Below are 23,063 nucleotides of genomic sequence, written 5' to 3'. Positions count from 1 at the left end.
TTAAGTTGAGGCTTGGTGGTTTTTTTATAATCCTGCCATAAAATAATGTGTTCTGTAGATATTTTGTTCTTTGCCCTTCCGTTAACTGGCATTTTTTTTTTTTTATTGCCTTACATTTAGAAGACAAACAATATGTGCATCAATAATGCTGTCATGCACTGAATCCTACCATAAAGTGCAGTGCCTGATATATCAGAGATACTACAACTCCATAAAACTGTCCTTGAAATCTGTAAAGAAAGAAATACAGGACACTCTATTTCTGGAGCCTTCTAGTTGTGTCAACAGATAAAGACTTGAATTGGTCTGCATGATCTGTGTTCCAGCTATCCTGCTTTCTGAATTCTGGTTAGGGTAAAATTGGACAACTTGTAATGTAATTTCTTCAGGCCTGTGTGTTTGGAGTTGTACTGTGCTTATCCTCTATATTTGTTAGCAAGCTCCTCTGAATGCAGTTGGGTTGAAGAAATTCTTCTCATTGTCTTTTCTGCCTGTTCCTCTAGTGCACTCAACAGCTGTGGGAGAGGTTCCAACCTGGTAGTTGCACGTGTCCCTGGTAGTTACGTTGTCTTTCCCGGATAACTCTGGGAGATAGTTACTAAGCTCTGAGACTCGTAACTTCTGTGAATTCACCCTACTTTTTTCTCCCTGAGATGCTTATTTTTAGCAAACCTCTGTGGTTGTGTGTTGTTGTTGTTTTTGGTTTTTTTCAATATCTGTATGCTAGCGTATAAATAGCACTGAACTTAGTATTTTTTTGCTTTGAGTTATAGGTTTTTAATGAACCATAAATGGTAGATATGTCTGTATGTTTAATAAAACACAATTTGTCAACACTTACTAACATAGTCTGAATTCCATGGAAGCTAGTGCCATATTTTGTTGTGCTCAGACCCAAGAATATATTGGCAGCAACACTTCCAAGGCTGAACTGCTGATTTTTGGTTTGAGTGGTGAGTAGCTGACTGTATGGCAATCGATGGCTGATCATGTAATATGCTTCTTTGGTCAGAGAGCAAAGGAGGATGTGTTGCAGAAAGAGGTGCGGGTGAAGATTCTCAAAGACAACATCAAGATGTTGGCTGCCAAGGTGCCGTCTAGTGGTCACGACCTGGCGACCGAGCTGAATGTTGTGCTGGAGAACTACCAGCTACTGTGCAATCGGATCCGGGGGAAATGCCACACTTTGGAGGTAAGAATGATAGCTCTTAGCTTAATAAAATGGAGCCAGGTGGCATAAGAGGAATGGAGAAGGACACAGAAAATGTCCAGTAGCTTCAGCTGTGGCTCCTTTGCAAGGTTATTTTCTCTTGAGATGACATTCTTGGAATCCATAAGACACTGTCTAACTTTGCTTTTATAAACTGAATTGTAATCAACACTTCTGTAAATAAGTAACATTGTGCCTCTTCTCTGTTATCCATTTGTGCATCTTCCAAAATAACAAAAAGAAACTTCTCAGAGATTAAATGTTGAAATACAATGTTACTTAGAACATGATTGTAGTTTGGGGTAGATTGTGTCCTACGTTTCAAGAGGAGTGGGTGCGTTTTGTTACATTGTTAAATTGTTATAAGAATCTGGATGTCAGTGATAATTTTAGCACGAGTTTAGAGACTTCTATGTGTATTTTGCATACTTCTCTTTATCTTGCTGCTATAGTTGCAGGTTTTTCTCTCCAGATCTTACTGTCCTGTGACATGTTTTTGAATATTTTCTACTTGCCTATTTTAAATGATTGTCTGAGAAACTTTATTTCTTTAAGGTGTTCATAGGGTATATGAGCTATGCCTGGCATTCTAAGCTAATTTTTTTTTTTTTTCTTGTTGCTACTAGGAGGTGTGGTCCTGTTGGATTGAGCTGCTTCAGTATCTTGATTTGGAAACAGCTTGGCTAAACAATCTGGAGGAAAGGGTACAAATGACAGAAAATCTGCCTGATAAGTTGGATACTGTCAATGACGCTCTTGAGGTATTGTAGTCATTCTATCAGATTGCTAACTTTTCAGATAGCTCAGTTTAAAAAAAACCAAATTCTGCACTTCAATAGAATACTGAAATATGTGCTGAATATTCTGATTCTCCAGGTTCAATGAACATATTACTCTGAATCTGGAGTGGATATTTGTAAGATTCTTGACCAAAAGCTGAGTTTTGCTGTATGTGATTGTGCTGTACTTGATACCATGATAAAGTTGTACGCACTCTCCAGTTCTGTGTAAATCAATTAATTCCTTCCAGCACTATAGTATGAAATGATGTGAAAAGACGAGAAGTGCTGTGAAGTTTAATTATGTAAAGCAAAATGACCACTGTATTTGCCTTGTGCCGTCACGGATTAAGCCATAACTAATTAATGCTTTCAGAGCACTCTCAAGACATATGAAGTGTAAAATTTCTGTGCATAAAGCCAGATTTCCACCTCTGAGAATGCAGTAATATTCAGTGTATTGACCTTTATAACTTTCTCTGCTGTTTAGTCCCTGGAATCAGTCCTGCGTCATCCAGCTGATAATCGAACCCAGATTCGGGAACTTGGGCAGACACTGATTGATGGAGGGATTCTTGATGATATCATCAGTGAAAAATTGGAGGCTTTCAATGCCCGCTATGAGGAATTGAGTCACTTGGTAAGAATTTGGGGGCAGGGTTGAAGTAGACTGGGTTTTTCAGCTCAATGGTCTGAAATGATTCCTGTTAGCTGAATTCATAGCTGCAGGACTGCAATACAGGAAAAGAGGAAAAACCTTCATTATATTGTCAACCATTTTTCATTTGGAATAATGTCCTAAGAGCAAGATGCCTTTTTTTCCCCCCCACAACTTGAGCCATGGGATTTTTTTTTTCACATTTGCACACCCTTGTGCTGTGGGGACCCTCTGGTGTTTTTACAGGTAATTTTGGCAAAAAGGCAATTGCAGTCTCAAGAGGGACAGTTCAATAACTGAGGTTAATATTCCCTTCCTACTGCCATGAATACTGGTGAGCTGCTAACTAACTGTAAAAATGAGGAACATGAATGAGTGACATTTTCAGTCTTTGAAATAGCTAGGAAGAAGGAACACTGAAATAAGGAACAGAAGGAAAACATTCTTCTCATTCCTCATCTATTATGTTGTCCCCTTCCTCTTCTCATACTTTAGTCTAATCTTTTCTAGATTTATTAAGTAGAGGAAGACTAGCTGTGTTTCAGGTTGGATAACTTCGTAACTTGTATCCTGGTAATACAGGCCCTTGCCAAATTGTTGGATGGGAGTTTTTTTCTCTGTCACTGCCGAAGTAGTCATACAGGGAGGAATTTCAGTTCATCCTCATTACAGTGAGCAACACGAATGCAGTGCCCTCAGCTGGGGGCTATGTGCTGTCTTTTAAGTTAGCATTCACTGTCATTTTTCCTGTTGCAACAGTGCTTTATTGCCATATAAAAACTATCTGCTTTGGCAGCTGCAGCACTGACACACTGGGCTGTTGACAACTTTCCACATCTGTGTGTGTATGTGCATGTACGCACCCATCTCTCTGTGCACATGTTGATAGTGGGGAATTTGTGTTCCCATGTAAGTAGTGACATTTCAGATGAACTTAGAAGTTTTGCTGTTGAAGGGAGAGGCAATGGAGGGAAAGGAACTGTGAACCTTTATTTTCACACTGTAACAGAAGGAGTTTATTGTTTTGAAAGAAAATGTGCAAGCGTATACATCAAACAACATTGATCTGTAGTGTGTTACAAAGCCCCAGATTCCCACTGAATAGCTAGCTTTTGAAACTGGTATGTTTTAACAGAATACTTTCTTCCTGAGGTGATCGGAGAGACCTGTTTTCACTATCCTGTATGTCTAGCAGCAGGACTCTGCTTCTGTGCCACTGTGTGTCAGCTGCTGGTATGAACCACAGCAGGCTTCAAAAAGTGCTGCCTTCTAGGGCTTACTTTTGATCTTGTTAGACAGTCTTCCTGGCACAAGACTTTTTGAGTCTTCCTCACCTCGTTTTGAGAAAGTTTAATATAATTTTTATTGAATTACTGCTTCATCTTCTCTTACCTTTCTCTCCCATTCAGGCAGTGAGCCGGCAGATCGCCTTGGAACAGCAGCTTCAGATGATGCGAGAAACCGACCACATGTTGCAGGTCTTGCAGGAAAACTTAGTGGAGCTGGATAGGCAGCTGACGTCTTACCTGACTGACAGGGTAGATGCCTTTCAGATGCCCCAGGAGGCCCAGGTATTCTAGTATAGCTTTTCCTCTAAAAAACGTTCTGAAATATCTCATGATAGTGCTCAGCCTAGACTTAGTAATTCATGAAGGCTTCATTTCAGTCCTGTGCTGGTGTACTAGGTGATATCTTTTGTAATCTGGCTTGTTTTCCTCTTTTAAGGAGGTTGTATTGAATAACAATCTTAACGGCTTGCAATTTAGCAAGCTGTCACCAGAGCCAGAATATTTAAAATAAACCTGGTACTGTTTAACTTTTGCAGAATGGATTTACTTCTGGTGGGTAGTAGGTGGTAATCAAGTTCCTCTTCCCCTCTCTGCAAACAATTTTGTAACATATTTTTTTTCCTGTTTCTATGACATGGCAGAAAATTCAAGCTGAGATTGCAGCTCATGAATCCACCTTAGAGGAGCTCAAGAAAAGTGCTCGTTCTTTCCCTCCTGCTTCTCCTGAATGCAGGTCTCCCCGTGGTGGAACTCAGTTGGATGCTTTGCAGGTAAAAATATGACTGTTGCACTAAGAATTTAAATGTGAAGAGCTTCTGGTCTTCAATTACACATTGCTATTGTCAGCCTGTAAATTGCGTGGTGTGGTCAACCGAACCTCAGGAGTAAATAATATATGCTTTTACATGCTTTCTTTAGGAAACAAGCAGCCCTAGATGAATTGAATAAGGAAGTTTAAATTTCATAGGTATCATGCTGAAAGTCAGAAAGTCTCTATTTCAGTAGCATGGATATTTTGAAGGTGTATGCTACAGAATTATAGCTCTCTTGCACTGCAGATGGAGATAAGGAACAGGTGATGCAATTTGGCATGGCAAATACTGTTGTCATGTATACTGAGTTGTGGTGGTGTGAGAGGTGAGTTAGAATCTGCAGGGGGAGATGCTTTAAATGTTATCTTTTGAAGTGCAGATATTAATTTAAAACAATCTTTTAACACAATGTTCATTAAAACAGAGAAAACTCCGTGAAGTATCTACAAAATACCAGCTTTTCCAGAAACCAGCTAATTTTGAGCAGCGCATGTTGGACTGCAAGCGGGTGTTGGATGGAGTAAAAGCAGAACTTCATGTCTTGGATGTGAAGGATACTGACCCAGATGTAATCCAAGCTCATCTGGACAGGTGCATGGTAAGTATGCAATGTTCATAACTCATGCTTGGGGGTGTTTCTTTCTTGTGTGAGTTTTCTTACCTAAACTCTCTCCTGAGAACATTTCACTTAAAGTCCTGATGGAACTGTTACAACTCTTTGCAAAATACCAACAGAATAATTGAAAACTAAAAACCTCTAATTCTTCTGAGTGAGATATGAAAGTAGCAGACATGAAAGTACTGGATAGTTGAACACAGGTGTAGTGGAACAGCGGAGTTTTTATTAACTCCCTTCCCTGGCTCATCCTGGTCATCACTTCAGGGGCAAACTTGCTTGGTTCTTTGAACAAAACAAATACTATACATAAGATCAAGTACTGATCACAATGTTGGCCTTGCCACATGTATTGATGTTATGGAGTAAACACTGCTAAATTATTGGGATGGTGTTTTTGAGGGGTGTGAAAATTAGAACTAGAATAAAATATGGAACACCAGGAGTCTGAAATCTTCTTGGCAGACATTGCTCTTAAACCATAGCTCAGAGTTTAAGTGCAACTTGATGGTCAGATCCCCAAATGAAGATAAGTCTGAAAACTTGCACTACAAAATTATCACCAATATATTTGTGTTTTTAGAAACTCTATAAGACCCTCAGTGAAGTGAAATTGGAGGTTGAAACTGTTATCAAGACAGGAAGGCAAATTGTACAGAAACAACAGACAGATAATCCGAAAGGGATGGATGAACAACTGACAGCATTGAAATTTCTTTACAATGACCTGGGGGCACAGGTAAGAAAAACAAATGTACACATGAACATTTGTCTGCGTATAAATTCCCTTCTTTGTTGTTTTGATGTTAGATGCTGTTTTAAGTTTGATTCTGAAGCTGATACCATATAGGCTAGTTGTAACATCCAGGAGCAATTGGTTGAGAGATTAAAGATTACACCTAACAGTCCGGTAGTTGTGCAAGACCCCAGTGCACGCAGAGTGTTTCTGAAGGGGCGGGAGCCTTGAAGAAGGGAAGGTTCACAGAGCTTTCATCATTGTGGCAAAGCTGCTATTTGTTAAACTGTTTGAGCACTGTTGTACCTTCTCTTGTCTGTAAACTAGCCTGCAAGATAATGGTAAGTTTGAGTCAGTGTAAGTTTTTTTTTTTTTTTTTTTAGGAGGAGTATGATGGTTTCTAATCATAATCCATCTAAAGGGTTGCTCTCAGGATGAAATAGAAAATGCAGGCAAACCTGTATTTCCTGTGAACTGCATTAAATGTTGATTTGAGTAATTTTCTTGGTAACTGAATAGTTATTTATCCAAGTGAAGTGTTTAAAAATGGTTAAACCCTTAGGGGACAGGAGGGAAATAGGGAATTCATTTCCTACTGAAATCAAGACAGAAGTCCAAGTAGACTCATGGCTGTTCAGTGCTCTGTGAATGAAGCCATGCGTAAATGGCCAGGTTACTTTGTTGGAATATCTTGAAATGGGCCCTAGGAAATATTTTGTTGTTGTAAAGTGGAGAACATTCTTGAAGGTGTGGATGCTAGTAGAACCTGTACATGTAAAACTCAGAAAGCAGTAGACAAGAAACTGGGAAAATAGAGAAAGGCAGACTTATTTGCAGTCTAATACTAGGATTTTATTTGTGTTTGAATTTATTTTTTTAGACCTTCAAAGAGTGTATTGCTTTGAACAAATACGCAAAAACACTAAACTGAGGCAGAGGGCAATTTTTTGAAATGTCAATTGATTCTGACTGCTATAGTTGGATTTATTCTGAAGTCTGTGCTAAAGTTTGACCAGACTAATTGTGTAGCCAGTGTGAAATAGAATTGATTTATACTGCAGTAAACATAAAATTTCATATTCACTTCACTGAGATGTTTTCAAGGGCACACTAGATTTTCAGTGAAATTTGTTTTTATAGCTTTCTGCTAGCAGGACTTATCAAATAGAAAAAGAACTGAATTTTATCAGTGTGACGGACTGACTGGATTCTATATCCCCTTGAGTTTCAGTGAAAGGATCTTAATAAACAATGTTTAAGCATCAATTTAATGGTTATTAGCTATAAATAAGTTAGTATGCAGGTTTCTTTGTCTCCTTTAAGTTTATAAATGATTTTTCAGGGTCTTTCTCTAATGCAAGACAGTCTTAAGATGCAATGATTTTATATATGAGTGGATATTTTAGCTGGCTAGCACTTCTGTTTTTACTCTCTTTTTAAATTGTTGCCTTTTTTTTTTTTAGGTGACAGAAGGAAAACAAGACCTTGAAAGAGCATGCCAGCTGGCACGCAAAATGAGGAAAGAGGCTGCCTCGTTGTCAGAGTGGCTGGCTACCACGGAGGCTGAGCTCGTGCAGAAGTCCACTTCAGAGAGCTTGCTTTCTGATCTAGATTCAGAAATTGCCTGGGCCAAAGTAAGCATGCTCTACATACCTGTAGAATAAAATTTTAATATTGCGGCAATACTTTGTAGAAGTGGCTGTGAATTTAAATTCCTGTAACTTGTCCCTAAATCTTTTACATCATGAAATTTTTGTAGGTTTTGTAGATCATATTCAGAACCTTACTGAGTCTGATCTGTTTCATCTCAGCCATCTTGCTTCAAACTTAAATGCCCAGTGAAATATTAAAGATACTACTACATACTTGGTATTAACAGGTGTTTGAGTGACTTATTGCATCTCTAACACAGTTCATAAGTATAAAATTCTTAATTATCAGCAAATATAATTTTAGGCTGGGTCAAATATTTTACTAGTAGTGCAAACTGAAAGTTAATTGACTTTTTAAAGAAAAATGGAGATTGTAACTTTTCGTTGAAACAGATTTGTCTTCAAAATTGTGACTTCGCAAAACAAAAAGCTCCTTTAATTCCTTGTTTTCTTTCACCTATAAACTGGAATTTTTCATGGGAGCAGGCAAATGTGTTATAGTTATTCTGAAGCAAAATATCTGTACTCTCACACTGTAAAAACTTGTATATGTAATAGTTGGAGTTAGCAACAAGTGTCAATTAATGCTGATCTTTCTAGTCATTATTTTCTGTCACCTTCTACTTTTGGTGTAGGTCTGTATACAATTTTAAAACTTGAAAGCTCAGAAAATTACAAAACCATCTAATTATAACCTGTTCTCACCCATTTCACTAAGGATTAGCAATTAGCACTACACTTCAGCTGTGGCAGTATCCCTAAGCTTTCTTTGCACACAAGCTTGTAAATACTTAGTGAAGTATGCTTATGATACGTTTGTAAGCAATGCAAATAGTTCATGAACTCTTATGTGGCACCACCAGGAGGACAAACCCTTGATACTGGGTGCAAAATTGTCCTTCCTCTCTTAAGGTTTTCTAGAGGCAATTTTAAAATGTAGTAACTTGAATATTTGTTTCTGTCTCTAAGATAATAAGTTATGATAAAATACATTATTTACTTCACAGATAATAAGATGTTCAAGGAGCTCTAGACGGTAATTGCGATTAACTGCATTCTTCCACACACTCTACACTGACATCAAAGAGCTTTCTAAATAGCCAGATATTATAAAAAATAATAGGTGGCCTTGTATAACAAGAGGTCCTAATTTCCATGTGGAAACCATATGCTAATATTCAAGAGATGACATATTACTTAATTTGTATGTCGATATGCATTCTTCCAAAGAAGGTGTTTTGTGGGGTTTTTTTGGTTTGTTTTGGGTTTTTTTGTTTGTTTTAGATTAAAATAACATTTAGAGTCAGAGACGACTTGGAAAAAATATTAGAGCTAAAGATACATATATTTACAAATCTACATGTAGGTAATATAACAATAGCTTCTGTAATATGTAGCAAGTGAATTGAATGTATGCAGTAATGAGTGATGGTCGTTCTCAAAAAAACCCACTCAGTCATGGCCTACCACTTTTCTCATTGTTGCCAGCTGTAAAAGTACTTTAGTCAGAAAAGATGGAAATCCAAAGTGTCTCTTGAAAAGCGCGTTCTCTGTGGTGCTTCGCAGTGCAGAAGAGAACCTTTTAAAGTTGGACCTATAATGTGATATGATGCATTTGCTTTATCTACATAATGAAAAGGTATTATCTACATAATGAAGATATTATAAAACAACAAAACAAAAGGTCTCAAGCTAAGTTATTCAGGACACCCACATGCACTGTGCTCTTGCCCGCTCTCAAAAAAATAGCAGATCACTGTCTACAGAGTATAAACAGCAGGTGATTCTGCTTGGCTTGATGTTTCTCAAGTGCAGATCATCTATGACGCTGTTTGTTTCGTGTGAGGGTAAAAATCTGGCTCCCTTGCCCTTGTGACTAGGAGCAGTGTGCATTGGTAATGGCTCCTCTTGTTTCAGAATGTGCTGAGGGAGCTGGAGAGGAGAAAAGCTGATCTGAAGAGCATCACGGAAAGCTGTACTGCGCTCCAGGCTCTGGTGGAAGGGAGTGAGACTTCCCTGGAGGAGAAGCTGTGTGTTCTTAATGCTGGCTGGAGCAGAGTTCGGACCTGGACTGAGGACTGGTGTGACACCTTGTTGGTAAGCTGCACGTGTGAGAGGTGCTCAAGGTGGTTTTCCCTCCACACCCTTGGAGCAGTTGCATTTTACTTGTCTTACTTCACTGTGATGTGAGCTTCCATGGTGCCTCATGGACTTAAAGGAATGTAGGATGGATATCTGGTTACTCTGCAGATGGAGAGGCGAGTCATGAAGTTATAGACAATGAGGAAGGTTGGAAACTGTTTTGCAAGTGGTTTAGATGTGCTGATAGGCATTGGTGCCATGGGCTTGGTATTAGCAGCTATTACTCTGTAGGTAGGAGATCAAAATGCAGAATCTGGATACGAGAGTGGTGAAATTACTCAGTGGTGAAATATCTCAGGCGGATGATTAACTTGGACTAGTGGGAATAACCTGCTTAGTTGTAGAGAATAAAACTTCTTTCCCATTAATGTTTTATCATTTTCTCTTTTGCTACACCAGTAGTGCCAGCCTTTTGTGTCCACTTGTTATTTAGCTGTAATACAATTCTTGCTACCATAGTGCATAGAAATAAGTTTCTAAGCTATCCTGAAAGGGGACGTCTACCATTGCACATATAGACTGAGTGGGTTATGGGGCATCGAGGCATTCATAAAACTGCTAGTGGATTTACTCATTAACTGGTAGTAGCTGATTCTGCCAGATTAAAATGAGGGGAAAAAACCCATCAGGTTATGGAAGTGCTGTTTGTTTCATAACAGGTTAATTAGAGCCCAGAATTTGGATCTTGTGTTTTCTATGTAACTTTCTATAAGCTCGTTAATTTATTAATGTAAGTAGAAAACAAAAGCAACAAGCCCCAAAAGATTTGTTTCCATGAGGTTGCCGTGTGTGCTGATCTTTATTCAACCTGAAACATACACCTCTGTGCCAGCTCCAGCATGAGCAGAGCTTTTTTGTGTGGATAGATTTCCTTGAGAGCCAGATGATGGCTGTTCAATGGACAATTGACAACTTCCTCCTGGTGTTCAGCAAGGCATTTGGGACCCATTGTCAACCTATTGTACTTCCGGACAGCGATGACTGCAAGTGTTTATGTCAACTCAGAGTTGAGGCCAACAGCATCTCTTTGGCTGAGCAAATGGAAGACTAAGTGTTTTATACAGCCTAAAGCTGCAAGTTTTGCTAAATGGACATGAAACAGTCTACAATTGGTTCTAGTCTCAGACTGATGTTTTCAGATAGTTATTTCTGTGTTGTTCAGCTGGTTATGATAATGCACCTTCAGAAGCCCCTGATATGGGCTGAAATTGTGGAAACTTTGGGGTGTTCCTGGGTGATGAGCCCTGTGCATCCTGTCCAGTGCCTGTTGCAGGTCATACTGTTTGTTTTGTCGTCCAGCGATGTCCGTGTTAGGAGTAGTCAGGTAGTTTGCCCTTATTTGTAAATGCTGTAAGGATGATCCACAACTAAAAACTTCCTACATTATGTTCTTGTCTGGTGATGAGTATCGTCCTTGCGTTGACTTTTTTAGGTTAAATCGTTCTTTCTCTAGGTGAAGATATAAGATTCTTGATATAGAGCAACTATAGGCCTTCTCTCTTTTCTCTTTTCCTTTTTTTTTAGTCTTAAAGATCTAAGCTTAGCTGCTCTTTTTTGAATAAGAAGTTCTGTGCTTAAGCAGGATGGTACTTCTCTGAATTGGCTAGATTTGTTTTGTCACACAGAATAATGTGGTGTTTCTGTCTATGGCACAATTTCTCACTGCATGTGAAAGCAGACCTAATTAACACATCTACAATGCAGTGAATTTTCTTAAAAGGAAGAAATATTTTAATCTGTACAATATCCAAACTTGACCATTATAATTTATAGGTTTTGATGTAATCCCTTTCAGTTAAAAACAAGCAAGCAACAACAACAAAAACCACCACCAACCACACATAATGCATACTGTTGAATCTGCTAGTGATAACTGAAAACATTGTGAGTTTTTTGGTTGACTGTTGTGGTCTGGCTGTAATGTTGTAATACATTGTCTTTATTTAGTCAGACAAACCACTTCAACTAGTTCAGTTTCCCTTTCTATGAAATAGGAACACTAATATCAAAGGGTCTAGGATGAAAATGGAATTCTTGTAAATGCTTATTGAAGGTGAAAGGTAGAATCTAATGTTCAGCGTTTCTTTCCAAGGTGGATCCATAACACTCTATTCCATTAATCTTCTCCAAATTTTTAATTTTTTTTTTTTTTTTTTTTTTTTACTCATAATGGTGGTTTTGGCAGGTTGTAGTTGTATGTTTTTTGTGTGTGTATGTGTGTCTTGTGGGGGTGTTTTTCATTTTTGTGTTGGAGTTTTTTGTAGGTTTTTTTTTCAGTTTCTCACATTGATACATTTTATTAATCATTTCCCAGAATCATCAGAGCCAGCTGGAAATTTTTGATGAAAATGTTGCCCACATAAGTACCTGGTTATATCAGGCTGAAGCCTTGCTGGATGAGATTGAGAAAAAGTCAGCAAGCAAAAAGGAGGAAACTGTGAAGGTAGGAAATGTCACTGTGAAGTAACCATTTCTGGATTCTAAAGGAAATCAAGTCAGGTTTGCTGCCTGTGTTGTTGTTTTTTGTTTTTTCTCCTAGGGTAACCATTTGCCTTTTTTTTTTTTTTTTTCCCACTTCTCAGCGCTTAATATCTGAATTAGATGACGTTAGTCTTCGAGTGGATAACGTGCGTGACCAGGCTGTCATCCTAATGAATGGTCGGGGGGTGTCATGCCGTGAACTTGTTGAACCCAAGCTGTCAGAACTGAACCGTAACTTTGAGAAGGTCTCTCAGCACATCAAAAGTGCCAAGGTGAGGATAAGCGAGCCTCAAAACATGCTTGGAGGGTTCTATGTCAAAATGATGGCAAATGGCTTTAGGGGATAGTTCTTTGTGTTAGAACAGCACTTTGCTGCTTTTGATTATCTTTTCAGTGTAGATATTTATATGTGAAAAATGGACAGACTGATTTTAGATCAACTGTTTTTTTTACTTGAGTAGCGGGTAAATGACTTGAGTTGCAAAGGAAAATTTGCAAATAACTTTTTGTTATAAATATTAAAAAAATTTATATATGGCAGTACATATTTATATTAATTGCAGAACACCATCATAAGCTAATGTGACTGGAGGTTTTTTGTTTGTTTTGAGACCGAAATGCTCAGATTGAGTTTTGAAGGTAAAAGCTTGGTAATAGTGTTAGATTAAACAACTCTTGCAATGTTTTTTTATGCTGATATCCGGTAGTCCTACATATGCCTGCTCATGGAGAATGGGTTTAAATCATTAAACTCTGTGTGACAGCTCACGCTAAATTTTTAGCTTGAATGAAGTTTTATTTTGCTTTGCAGATACTTGTTGGACAAGAACGACTTCCTGCCATGTCAGAGCCCCGAGAAGTCAGAGTAGCTTTTCCAGACCTGGAAAAATTTGAGAGTGACATACAGAATATGTTAAAAGTTGTGGAAAAGCATCTGGAGTTGAGTGGGGAAGATGAAAAGGTTTGTGGGCAGTGGAAGAATTAAATAATGGACTATTTTGTCCATGTGTTACATTCCTCCAGACCTTGGAGGAGAATTCTGAGAATATCTTTTTAAGACAGGAGTAGAAAATGAAAGGAATTACTAGGTTGTTAGAAACACTGCACAATTTTCACATACTTTTCCCATAGTTGCTGTCTCTTGACTGGTGCATTGAGAGTAACCATTCATACATCAGTCTGCATTTTCATCATGGTTTTATATATTTCAGGTAGTGAACTTTGATTTTGATTTGTCTTCTCTGTTCTCCTCAAAGTAGCTGTTTATGAGGAATCCTTCCCGTAAAAGTAATAGGGTGCAAGCCTTTTTTTTTTTTTTTAATATCTAACTGTCTGAACTTATGTTGAAATGATTAGTTAATGCAGCTGAGGCTCTTCCTATGCATTTGGCAATTTTGGGCCTCTAATCTATTGCATTGGGTAGATATTTTTTCACTTTAACATTAAAATGGTATGATATATTGAATCACAGTGTATAGGTCGGGTCAGTGGATACTTGTGAGACAAAGTGCAAGTAAGAGTGTTGTAATAAGAATTTAGAACAAAATTTATATTTTCCTAGATTCTAGGCTCTGCTATTCACCTGTATAAAACTGTCATATTTTTGTTTGCATCTTGTCCACAAGAGCCTTGTTGGCTACAAAATTGGGTAAAGTCCTTCCAGGCCACCCTATCTGCTTTCCTTTTAAGCTTATGAAATATAAACTGAGCTGGAAAGCTGACTGTCAGTCTATGGAAAATGACATGTATACTACAGAAAGCAATTTTTAGAAGGCCTCTGTAGAAGGACCTATTGTTATAGAACATATGTTTCCCTTTGTGCTATTTTTATATTTATTATGTTTTGGGTGTGTGTGTGTTGTTGTTTTTTTTTTTTTTTTTTTGCTATTCTGACCTGAGCTTGCTTATTATTGTCAAGGAATGTTCAGAATAGAAATGGAGCTGAAGTCATAGCACTCTCTCACTATAGCTGCCTACTGCTGGCTCATTGAGTGAGCTTCCTGCAGGCATCTCTTTCTGAAGTTTATGGAATCACCAAGTTGGATTTTAGGATTTGGTAGTTGTGGAGTAGAATCTCTGCTTGAATTTTTTTGTCTCACATTTGGATAATAAAACAATAATTTGGTACCATTACTATTAATATCTGAGCAGGTCATACATTCATTTTGGAAACCATAGCTGAGCTTTCTGTAAATAATACAGACTTGTGTAATTTTTAGTTGGACCAAGAAAGAGCTCAGATTGAAGAAGTTTTACAGAGAGGACTGCAGTTGTTACAGCAGCCTATGGAGGACCATAAGAGAGAGAAGATCCGCATACAGCTGTTGCTTCTGCAGAAAAAGTACAATAGTGTGCAGGTATGATTATGGTACTTACTATAGTTAAAGCTCATTTTTGCAGTTTTCCCTTTAGTATCCCACTTACAACCTGGTTATGACTTTTTTAGTGTATAAGATTTTCTGGGAAACAGACAAATGTGTATACACAAAGTCTGACTTTCTGAATATTTGCAATTCCAAAATACAAATTTTGTCGTTCCAGAGTTTTGGGGGAGTGGCTTTGATTTTTTTAATGTCCTTTTCACAGAGGGCCACCCTAAATGTATTTACACAGATGGGTGCTGACAGTTGGGCATTTGATTCACTTGTCTTCACTGGCCTTCCAGCAGAGGTTTGTCTCCACCACCAGGCTGTGTGAAGAGTGACTATGTAGGCATATGTACACAAACACATTCATTGAGCTCTCAGCTGAAGAGGTTTGTGTGAATATGAGTCTGTTCCTGAATTCTTCTTGCTTCCTAGAGAGGGTATTATCAGCAATTGCGGACTTTCTAGTATGTTGTGGTGCTTTCATACACCTGCCATATTAAAAATGTTTCTGTGTGGAGCAAAGGGGATCTGTATTCTTATACTCCTTTTAGCTCACCTGTTTGAATCATATTAGAGTTGGTAAGGTGAGGTATATCTCAAAGGCAGGGTAAGATCTTCAGGCCAGCTTTGATTACATCTTTGCAGATAAATAGAATATAGCTATTTAAAAAATGGATACTATTGCATATTTTGGAATTTGCTTCTCCAAATGAATCCCTCAAGTATTTTTGTTCTTCAAATAAATGAGACCTATTCTGTTCACTGCTTCCCTCTTCTTATACCATATTTTCCTAATACACTGGATTGTAGGAATGCAGGTCATTTCAAAGGAGGCAGGTGGTAGAACTCTCTCCAGTGTTTTCCCAGTATAAGAAGGAACATGACAGTCTAATGAAGTGGCTGGATGAGGCTGAGCACCGTCTGTCAGGGCTGCAAGGTGTGGAAGATGAGCAAAAACTTCAGGTAAATGAGACTTTTTTTTTTTTCTTAGAGCAAACAGAGTGAATGCTATGTATGAGCTTTAGAGATTAGTATATTAGGGTTTTATGGCTGTTCTTTCGACACCTTCATGGAAGGAAGTGTTTTCATAATGACAACATTCATTTTTCATTAGGAAATTATCTGTGTATACTAGTTTTGGATTTTTGCATAGTCACCATAGGTCCAAAATATCCTAGCCATGAGGCCCAAGTCTTCGAGTGTGATCTGGCCAGTGGTGTTGAATTAGGACAGTTTCTCTTGCCAGTCTCCTGTGGATTATGCTTAGCTGTTTTTGATACCCTGGCTCAAACAGCCTGATTCAATGTCTGGTCAGTGCAGGTGTGATAAAGGCTAATTTAAGGCTTAAACTCAGTGCCTCTGCATCCTGCAGTCATGATACTGTAGCTGCTCTGACGCTGCCTTTCACTGCCTCACATGCTTAGGGAGTGAAAACTACCCTCATGTGATTGATGCTACTGTACACAATAAAGATTAATAAAAATGACAAAGGTTGAAGTATTTCTGATGAGAAGACTTATGTGTGATAATGTGTGTGTGCAGGTCTTGGCAAATAATTTCACAACTGATTTAATAGGATGTCAAAGTCTGACAAAACTTACTGCCCAGAAAGCCGTACATCTTAATCATGGAGGGTACAGATACTCCTAGTTGTTGTGTGTTTTTATTTTTTTGTTTTGTTTTGTTTGTTTGTTTTGTCTTTTTTGTCTTTGTTGTGGTTTAGTGGTTTTATGGGTGTGTGGTGTGGTTGTTTTTTGTGGTTTGTTGTTTTGGGGTTTGTTTGTTTGTTTTCTCTCTCTCTACTTTTCATCCTTCCAAACACTTCGGTCACATGGTAATTGCATTAATATTTTAGGTAGTAACAGAGGAATCTTGTGAAGCAGTAAGTAATTTCTTGGGTAAGCTTGGGGGATAGGCAATCTGTCAAATACTTCTCAGTTTCTGCTTCATAATTAAAACAAATCAATCTCTTGTTGACTGCTCTGTAACTTTTTAACCCAGCACCAATTAACTTGGAGGCAGGGGTAAAAAGCTCTGGTTCCCTGTGAGACTTGCACCACATAAATTATAACGTGTTGCTTTTGGTTCCAAGCTGCAGTGCTACGTGGCTTCAGCTGCCCATGAGAGCTGCAGACCTATGGCAGATGGTCTGCTCTCCTTGGTCACATAGGCTATTCCGTATCAGCTATGAAAGTAAACCTTTTAAACCTGATAAACTTTTTCAAATTATATGCTCCCACAGTGACCAAGGGGTTTCTTTACCTGTCCGACATCTGATGGCTCTGCTGGTCCCTTGTGGTCACTCCTGGTGTGATGTGGTACTTGCACATGAGATCCTTGGGACCTGATTTATGCCAGGATACTTGTTTGAAAGAAGTGGGGATCCATACACATTTAAAGTAAACCAACATGATTCAGTTTCTGTTTGACCGTCAGCTGCTTTGAGTGAATCAATTACCAAACTGAGAAGGAAAATCTGGATGGTTATTTGCTAATGGGAGCAGTCCAGTTGTGCCACAGACTGGTCTTCCTTGTCTCTGTTGGTCTCACTGCAGGTTGGCTGATCTTCTAAGAAAGACCCTTTGTCTCCTATAAAGTGCTTTTCCGTAGGGATATACCGCAGCTAATCCCTGGCACTGCTAGATCCATTCCTGGATTACTCCATCGTGGTATCTGGGTGCTGAAAGCAGAGTATCATGCAAATATGGATTACCATAGCAATTACAATGGACTAATGATGGAGAAATGTAATCTTTGCTCAGAATTAGTTAAGTTGTATAAAATTATCCTTCTACTTCCAGATGCAGTTTCTAGCCTGGCTGAGTCAGCTTGGCTTTCAGAAAGGGTCCACAGCAGTTTTCATGACTGCTGTATACTTAGAAACTGCTACTTTTGCTTCATGTGCCTGTGCTTCTAGTTTTCTGATAGCTGAGTGGTGAGCCAGCCTAAGTGACCTTATTTTACCTTTATGGCTCGTTCTGTCACCTGCTTTACTAATTGATCTTGAACACTCAAAATGGTATGGGACCATACAATTTCTAAAGCAAGAAATAGTGTTGCCAGATACCATCATCATTTTAGACGAACACAGTTGCTCCAGAATTTTCTTGGAGCCACTGGACTGGACTTACCCTCAGCACCAGAGGTGACCCTGATGGTAAAGTTCTTCAACAGAAACTGCCCCTCCCTAATTTTTGTCATCTGTTCTGTGCCTGAGCACTCTCCCTCCCCCTTCTTTAGTCAGTAGAGACTGGAAACCCTGGATGTATCCCTAGGGCCCCCAGACTACCAAGTAGAAAACTGCAGTGCTTTTTGCTCATCTTAGCTCAGGACAGAGAAGCACTAAATGAATTCTTGACCCAGTGGTGTGCAGCCGGCTCAATCCGTCATGTTGATGTAAGGAAGGTGCAGGGAGCAGAGGAAGAGAAACTAGGTTTGAAATGAATAAACAAGGAGGGAAAGAAAGATTTCAGCTGCCAAGCTGGGGAGTAGACTCCAATTAAGGCTTTCTGTAATACATTGTTTACATTTTTATAAATGAACGTGGAGGAGAGGAATTATTTATGGTGCTTGAAAGTAATGTGTATCTATATAATGATTTGCTGGAAGTAGCTAGATCATAAATATTGCTCATCATGTATTCTTCTAGGCACTGTGAGTTAAGTGTCTCTGAAATATTGGTAACCCTTCTGCATAGCAGGTACTTCTGACTAACCCTTGTTTTGCCACAAATCTGTTAGCTAGAAAAGCCCGCCCGAGAAGTTTGTTCCTTCTTTTCCAACCTTGCTTTAGTATTTGTCTAAATTGCTCTATTCTGACTTGGCTCAGAATGAGGGAAAGGAAAAATTAAACCTTAAATTGCAGAGGTAATTACTTGACTGAAGTTCCTGAGAGATCTTTCCCAGATTTCAGAAAAACATTTTGAAGTGAAAATGATGATTTTGCAGATGGTAAGTGAATTTGCTGTTGCAGGCACAGAGCAGTTTTTCCTATAAACTGAAACACAGACATCATCTTGAAGGTTCTTGAAGTATTATTCCTGCAACAAAGAAAACATGTTTGTTTGCCTATTTTGCTTTTTATAGGGAAGGTTCTGGGTTACTTAAATGTGAACCATTAGCTACATTGCGCACAAATATCTTGCTTACTGACTGCAATAATTAACCCAGAAAAACAAATAAAATAGACATGAGATTTTAGCTTTGAAAAACCTTTTCCTAGAAAACTGGCCGTGAAATATTTTGAGTGCGAGAGAGAAGGGACAAGCAGTGGTTAAAAAGCAAGCAAATCTGATCAAAAGGGTATTTATTTGCAAAGATGATAAGTGATATGTTGTTATCTGGGATGAGACTGGGCAAACACTTTTTGTTAAAATATTTCTGTAGTTAAGCATGAATGGTAAATCATTTAATTTTATGTCAATTTCTTAAGCAGTAACTGGGAAGCAAGTCAGAGTATTTCCTTGAGTTGAATCCTTGGTAGGTTTTGTTTCAAAACATATTTCATTATAAAAGAGGAAAGGGAAGAAAATCTGAAAACAAATTCTGTGCTTAAGAAAATAATTTGATTTCCCCCTCCCTCCCCACAAAACACTACAAACCGGCTTCCATGACATATAGGTGTTTGATTTGTGTGAGACACTTATGTCAAACTTTTCCTGTTCCATTTTTTAGTACTTTATGCTGCATTTTAGAAGTTTCCAGTCTGCAATGCAAGGTAGAGAACAGCTGAAAAATTAAAACTTAGTAAAGCACTAATGTGTTTGTCACTTACATATGTTCACCTTTAAGAAGGAGTGTTGTGAAAGGAGGAAACATCATCTCAGTGATGGGAAGCAGCTGGAGATGAGTGATGAGGTGTGCTCTGCAGGAGCAGCACCAGGAGGAATTCACTGCTTTGCAGAAAAGCACCAACCTGGCCCAGGACAGTGCACTGGGGAAGCAGAAAGTCTCTGTATATGTCGGTGTTGTCAACAAGTGGAAAACAAGTTTGCTGCATGCTAATGGATGCTGTCTTAAATCTTGTGCAAGTTTTTCTTCTAATGAGAGATAATGCAACATGTGTGAAGTAGAAAGAAAATAAAGTCCAGTGACCTGTTCATTTGGGTGAAATCCAGATTCTGGACTGTTGCCTGTGTGAGAATGGGATTTGTGGGATGATGAAGAGTTAGAGAAAACACCTTCTGAAGATGTTGCAAGCAACTGTGCTGTAGCAGGCATCCTAGTGCTTGTTCAAACTTAGGCTTATTCCACATTGCTGGGGAAAAGATACTTTGACTGGCATGAGTTTTGTCTGATTTCTGTGGAACTGAGGCCTCTCCTTCCACAGGAAATCTGCCCTGGGCTTTCGCTCCAAATTTCAGTGATGGAAACTGACAAAATATGTACTGTGCCTCAAGAAAATGTGTTTGGGGAGCATCGGAGACCAAGAAGCTTGCTTTGTAACTAAAGCATATGGTTTTTACTGTAGCGTTTGCTTGCTGTACTGTTACTGAATCAAAAGCAATGCAAAGTATTTTATGATGCTTGTAATACTTGTTTTCAGTAGACTCAATTTATACTTATGTGCCTGTACACCCTATTTCTTTGGTGTGCAATGAATGACTGAAAGTGTACCATGTTTGGTGGTAAAGGTCTTGTGGAAGTACAACTGTATCCCCAGTTTCAAACAGGGATGACTGTCTGCTTTTAAAAAAAACCCAACAAAATAAACAACACAAACTAGCACAAAATAAATAAAATCCTTAGGAGCATTCAGTGGATGAGAAGAAATCTCGAATGTTGAACATGTAGACATACATTTTCTGCTGCAGTCCTTTTTTGTTTTGAACTACACATGCTGCATATATTCTATTCCAGTTAATTTGAGTAGTATAGAGTAGTATACTTGAAATGCTCAGAGATGTGGAGAAGGAAGATACAGGTGTTTGCAAACAACTTTGTTAGAGGGGCTTAATATTTTACTGGTTGTCAGCTGTGCTAGTGATTTGCATGTGTGCACTCAGCCCAGACTAATTGCAAAGTAAAATATACTGGCTGAAATTGCTGTGAACATACATTTGTTCTTCACACTCTTAAGTGTATTCTCAGTTGTTAGTAAATCATATAGTTGGGTGCCTCTGTCTTGCTTGACTCAAATTCACTGAGTACAGGATGGTAGCTCAGAAGTTACTCAAATTCTTCACTTATTTGGAGGAGGGTTTACTTTTCCATTGCTCATCTTAAAGAACTGCTCTGTTTTCAGAGATGGGAACAGAACCCTGTTGGACAAGAAACCTTTTCAGCAAAAAATTGCTTTCAGTCTTTGGAGTATCTGCTTCACCTAGCTCTGCTTGCCTTTGCCAGGCATGGCAGAGTATAGCTTCTTGCAGCTGGCTTCCTAGTGCTTCAGATCCAGGCCATCATTTATGAGCCAAGAAAAAGCTGCATTAAATTACTGTTCTTTCTTTCTTATCTGCTAACATGGTACTTGGCTAGATAGCGTGGTCTTGCAGCCAGAGCAGATAACAATTGCTGAACTCTTGAGGAGTTAGTGTCTGTTACTGATGCAAAAAGCATATTGTGGTGCTGGTGGAACACTATTTAAAAAACGGTTGGGAACTGTGGGTGGGGGTGCTTATTGAAAAGAATGTAGAGAGGGAAAAAAAGCCTGCTTCAGTAAATCAGTAATTGGGAGTCCTTGATGATAAAGGAAGCAGACAGTGGGTTGTAATCACAACTAGATACAGGCTCAATCAAGAAGTGTAATTTCTGGAAATGGTAAGGATCAAGGTGAGAGAAACAACAGTGCCCTACTCACACCCCAGAGTTTTAATAAAGAATAACACAGGGTCATTGTGATGTGTGGTATCTACTGTTTTCTAACTTTTAAAATAAATGTAGAAACAGCTCTCTGCTGGACTTGCAGATTTCTGACTGATTTAGGATTTTTTCATAAAATTGCTTATTCTTTGAAATACAAAATGAACTTCCATGTTTTTAGGCGACCCCTGTCCAGCAAAGGTTAAAAGGCCTCTATGCAACAGCAGGAAGGACGTTGCCTTTTTCTGCTGAATACTTGGTTGAAATCAACAAAGTCTTGCTGGCCATGGCTGATGTTGAACTGCTGCTGAATGCACCAGAGCTAAATGCTGGCATCTATGAGGATTTTTCAACTCAGGAAGATGCACTGAAGGTACTGCATGCCTAAACATTATATTCAGAGAGAAAAACAGGAGAACAGAGTAGTAGAAGAAAAAAGACCACCTTAGTGACTGTATAGCTGTATTTGTACTTTGGCTCAGTGTATTCAGGATCAATATGCACTCAAAATTAAATAATGAGACAGTTTTGTGGCTAATTTCTCTTTTATGCAGAATCTGGATACAAAGTGGAGCAGTGTGGAAGCTGGGAAAAGGCTTTGACTTCTCTTGTTGGAGAAATTTTTGTGTTTTTCATCACATAGTGTACATAATATGTACAGAAACCCTAAAGCCAATCCACTTATGTTCCTGCTTGGTCTCCTTAATACACCTGCTGTTCTCTGTGTCTTGGGAAAACAGTTGCTTACATGGGAAGAGGGAGAAAAGGAGGTTCTTGACTTTCATATGAAGTTTTATATGAAGCCAGAAGGCAATGGTACTCATTCTGGTTAGCAAAGCATCAATATGTGCTCAGTTTTAAGCTCCCATTTCACCCAGTTGCCAGGCAGTGGATTTACCTGTGTGATTAATTATGAGGAAGTAGTTAAGGATTTGCCCTTCTTCAAAAGGGGATGAAGAAAATACGTTTCAAAATGTTGAATCCTAATGTCAAATGTGAGTTAAGTGTGGATAAGTCTGAGTCCTGGTTGATTCTGAGCATGGAAAGGAGCATGATACAAAGATTCCCATGGAAAATATCCATTGGAGTTGGGAATTGCACTTGGTGTGGTACAGTGTAGATGTACTTCCATGAGGTGGGGTCCATGTGTCCTTATATTTGAGGTAGTCAGGCTTTACCTCTCACCTAGAGCAGGTGTTATACAGGTCCTTTAAAAGCTTTTCGGAATTTCAGTCCACCTTTCTGACTTTTCTTTATGCTGTGTACATGCTTTCTTTTTTTTTTTTTTGGGCATAGTTTTCAAAAGCCAATAGTGGAATGTTGCCAACCTTTGACAAAGTGGGTGACTCTTCAGTTTTGATGATATTCTCTTGTCCCTGTTTGCTTCTGTGCTTCCTTAAGTACAAATAAGAGTGTTTAAGATGGGTTTAAAATACTTTGTTTTGGTGCAGGTATCTTGTCTGATTTTGAAATTTCTCTGTATTCTAAGGCTGTTTTCAAAAGAAGCAAATGGCAGAGC

General features: G+C 38.6%; 1 protein-coding gene across 5 annotated transcripts in view; it reads left to right on the top strand.

The window, feature by feature from the left end:
• UTRN (utrophin) overlaps positions 1–23,063 on the top strand; it is a 378,237-nt gene that overhangs the window by 118,936 nt on the left and 236,238 nt on the right. For 3 of the 5 annotated variants that reach the window (XM_065631422.1, XM_065631421.1, XM_065631420.1), the window contains 15 exons: positions 1,013–1,192; positions 1,837–1,971; positions 2,480–2,629; positions 4,057–4,218; positions 4,578–4,706; positions 5,173–5,346; positions 5,948–6,103; positions 7,564–7,734; positions 9,670–9,849; positions 12,209–12,337; positions 12,477–12,647; positions 13,187–13,336; positions 14,595–14,732; positions 15,555–15,707; positions 21,726–21,917. In XM_065631422.1, coding sequence (XP_065487494.1) covers positions 1,013–1,192; positions 1,837–1,971; positions 2,480–2,629; positions 4,057–4,218; positions 4,578–4,706; positions 5,173–5,346; positions 5,948–6,103; positions 7,564–7,734; positions 9,670–9,849; positions 12,209–12,337; positions 12,477–12,647; positions 13,187–13,336; positions 14,595–14,732; positions 15,555–15,707; positions 21,726–21,917 — 2,370 coding nt within the window. The remainder of the gene's footprint in view (positions 1–1,012; positions 1,193–1,836; positions 1,972–2,479; positions 2,630–4,056; positions 4,219–4,577; positions 4,707–5,172; positions 5,347–5,947; positions 6,104–7,563; positions 7,735–9,669; positions 9,850–12,208; positions 12,338–12,476; positions 12,648–13,186; positions 13,337–14,594; positions 14,733–15,554; positions 15,708–21,725; positions 21,918–23,063) is intronic. The other 2 variants (XM_065631423.1, XM_065631424.1) reach the window with 2 other exon arrangements.

The sequence above is a fragment of the Caloenas nicobarica genome, chromosome 3, assembly GCF_036013445.1.
Source record: "Caloenas nicobarica isolate bCalNic1 chromosome 3, bCalNic1.hap1, whole genome shotgun sequence".
NCBI lineage: Eukaryota > Metazoa > Chordata > Aves > Columbiformes > Columbidae > Caloenas > Caloenas nicobarica.
This window is presented reverse-complemented; position numbering and strand designations above follow the sequence as displayed.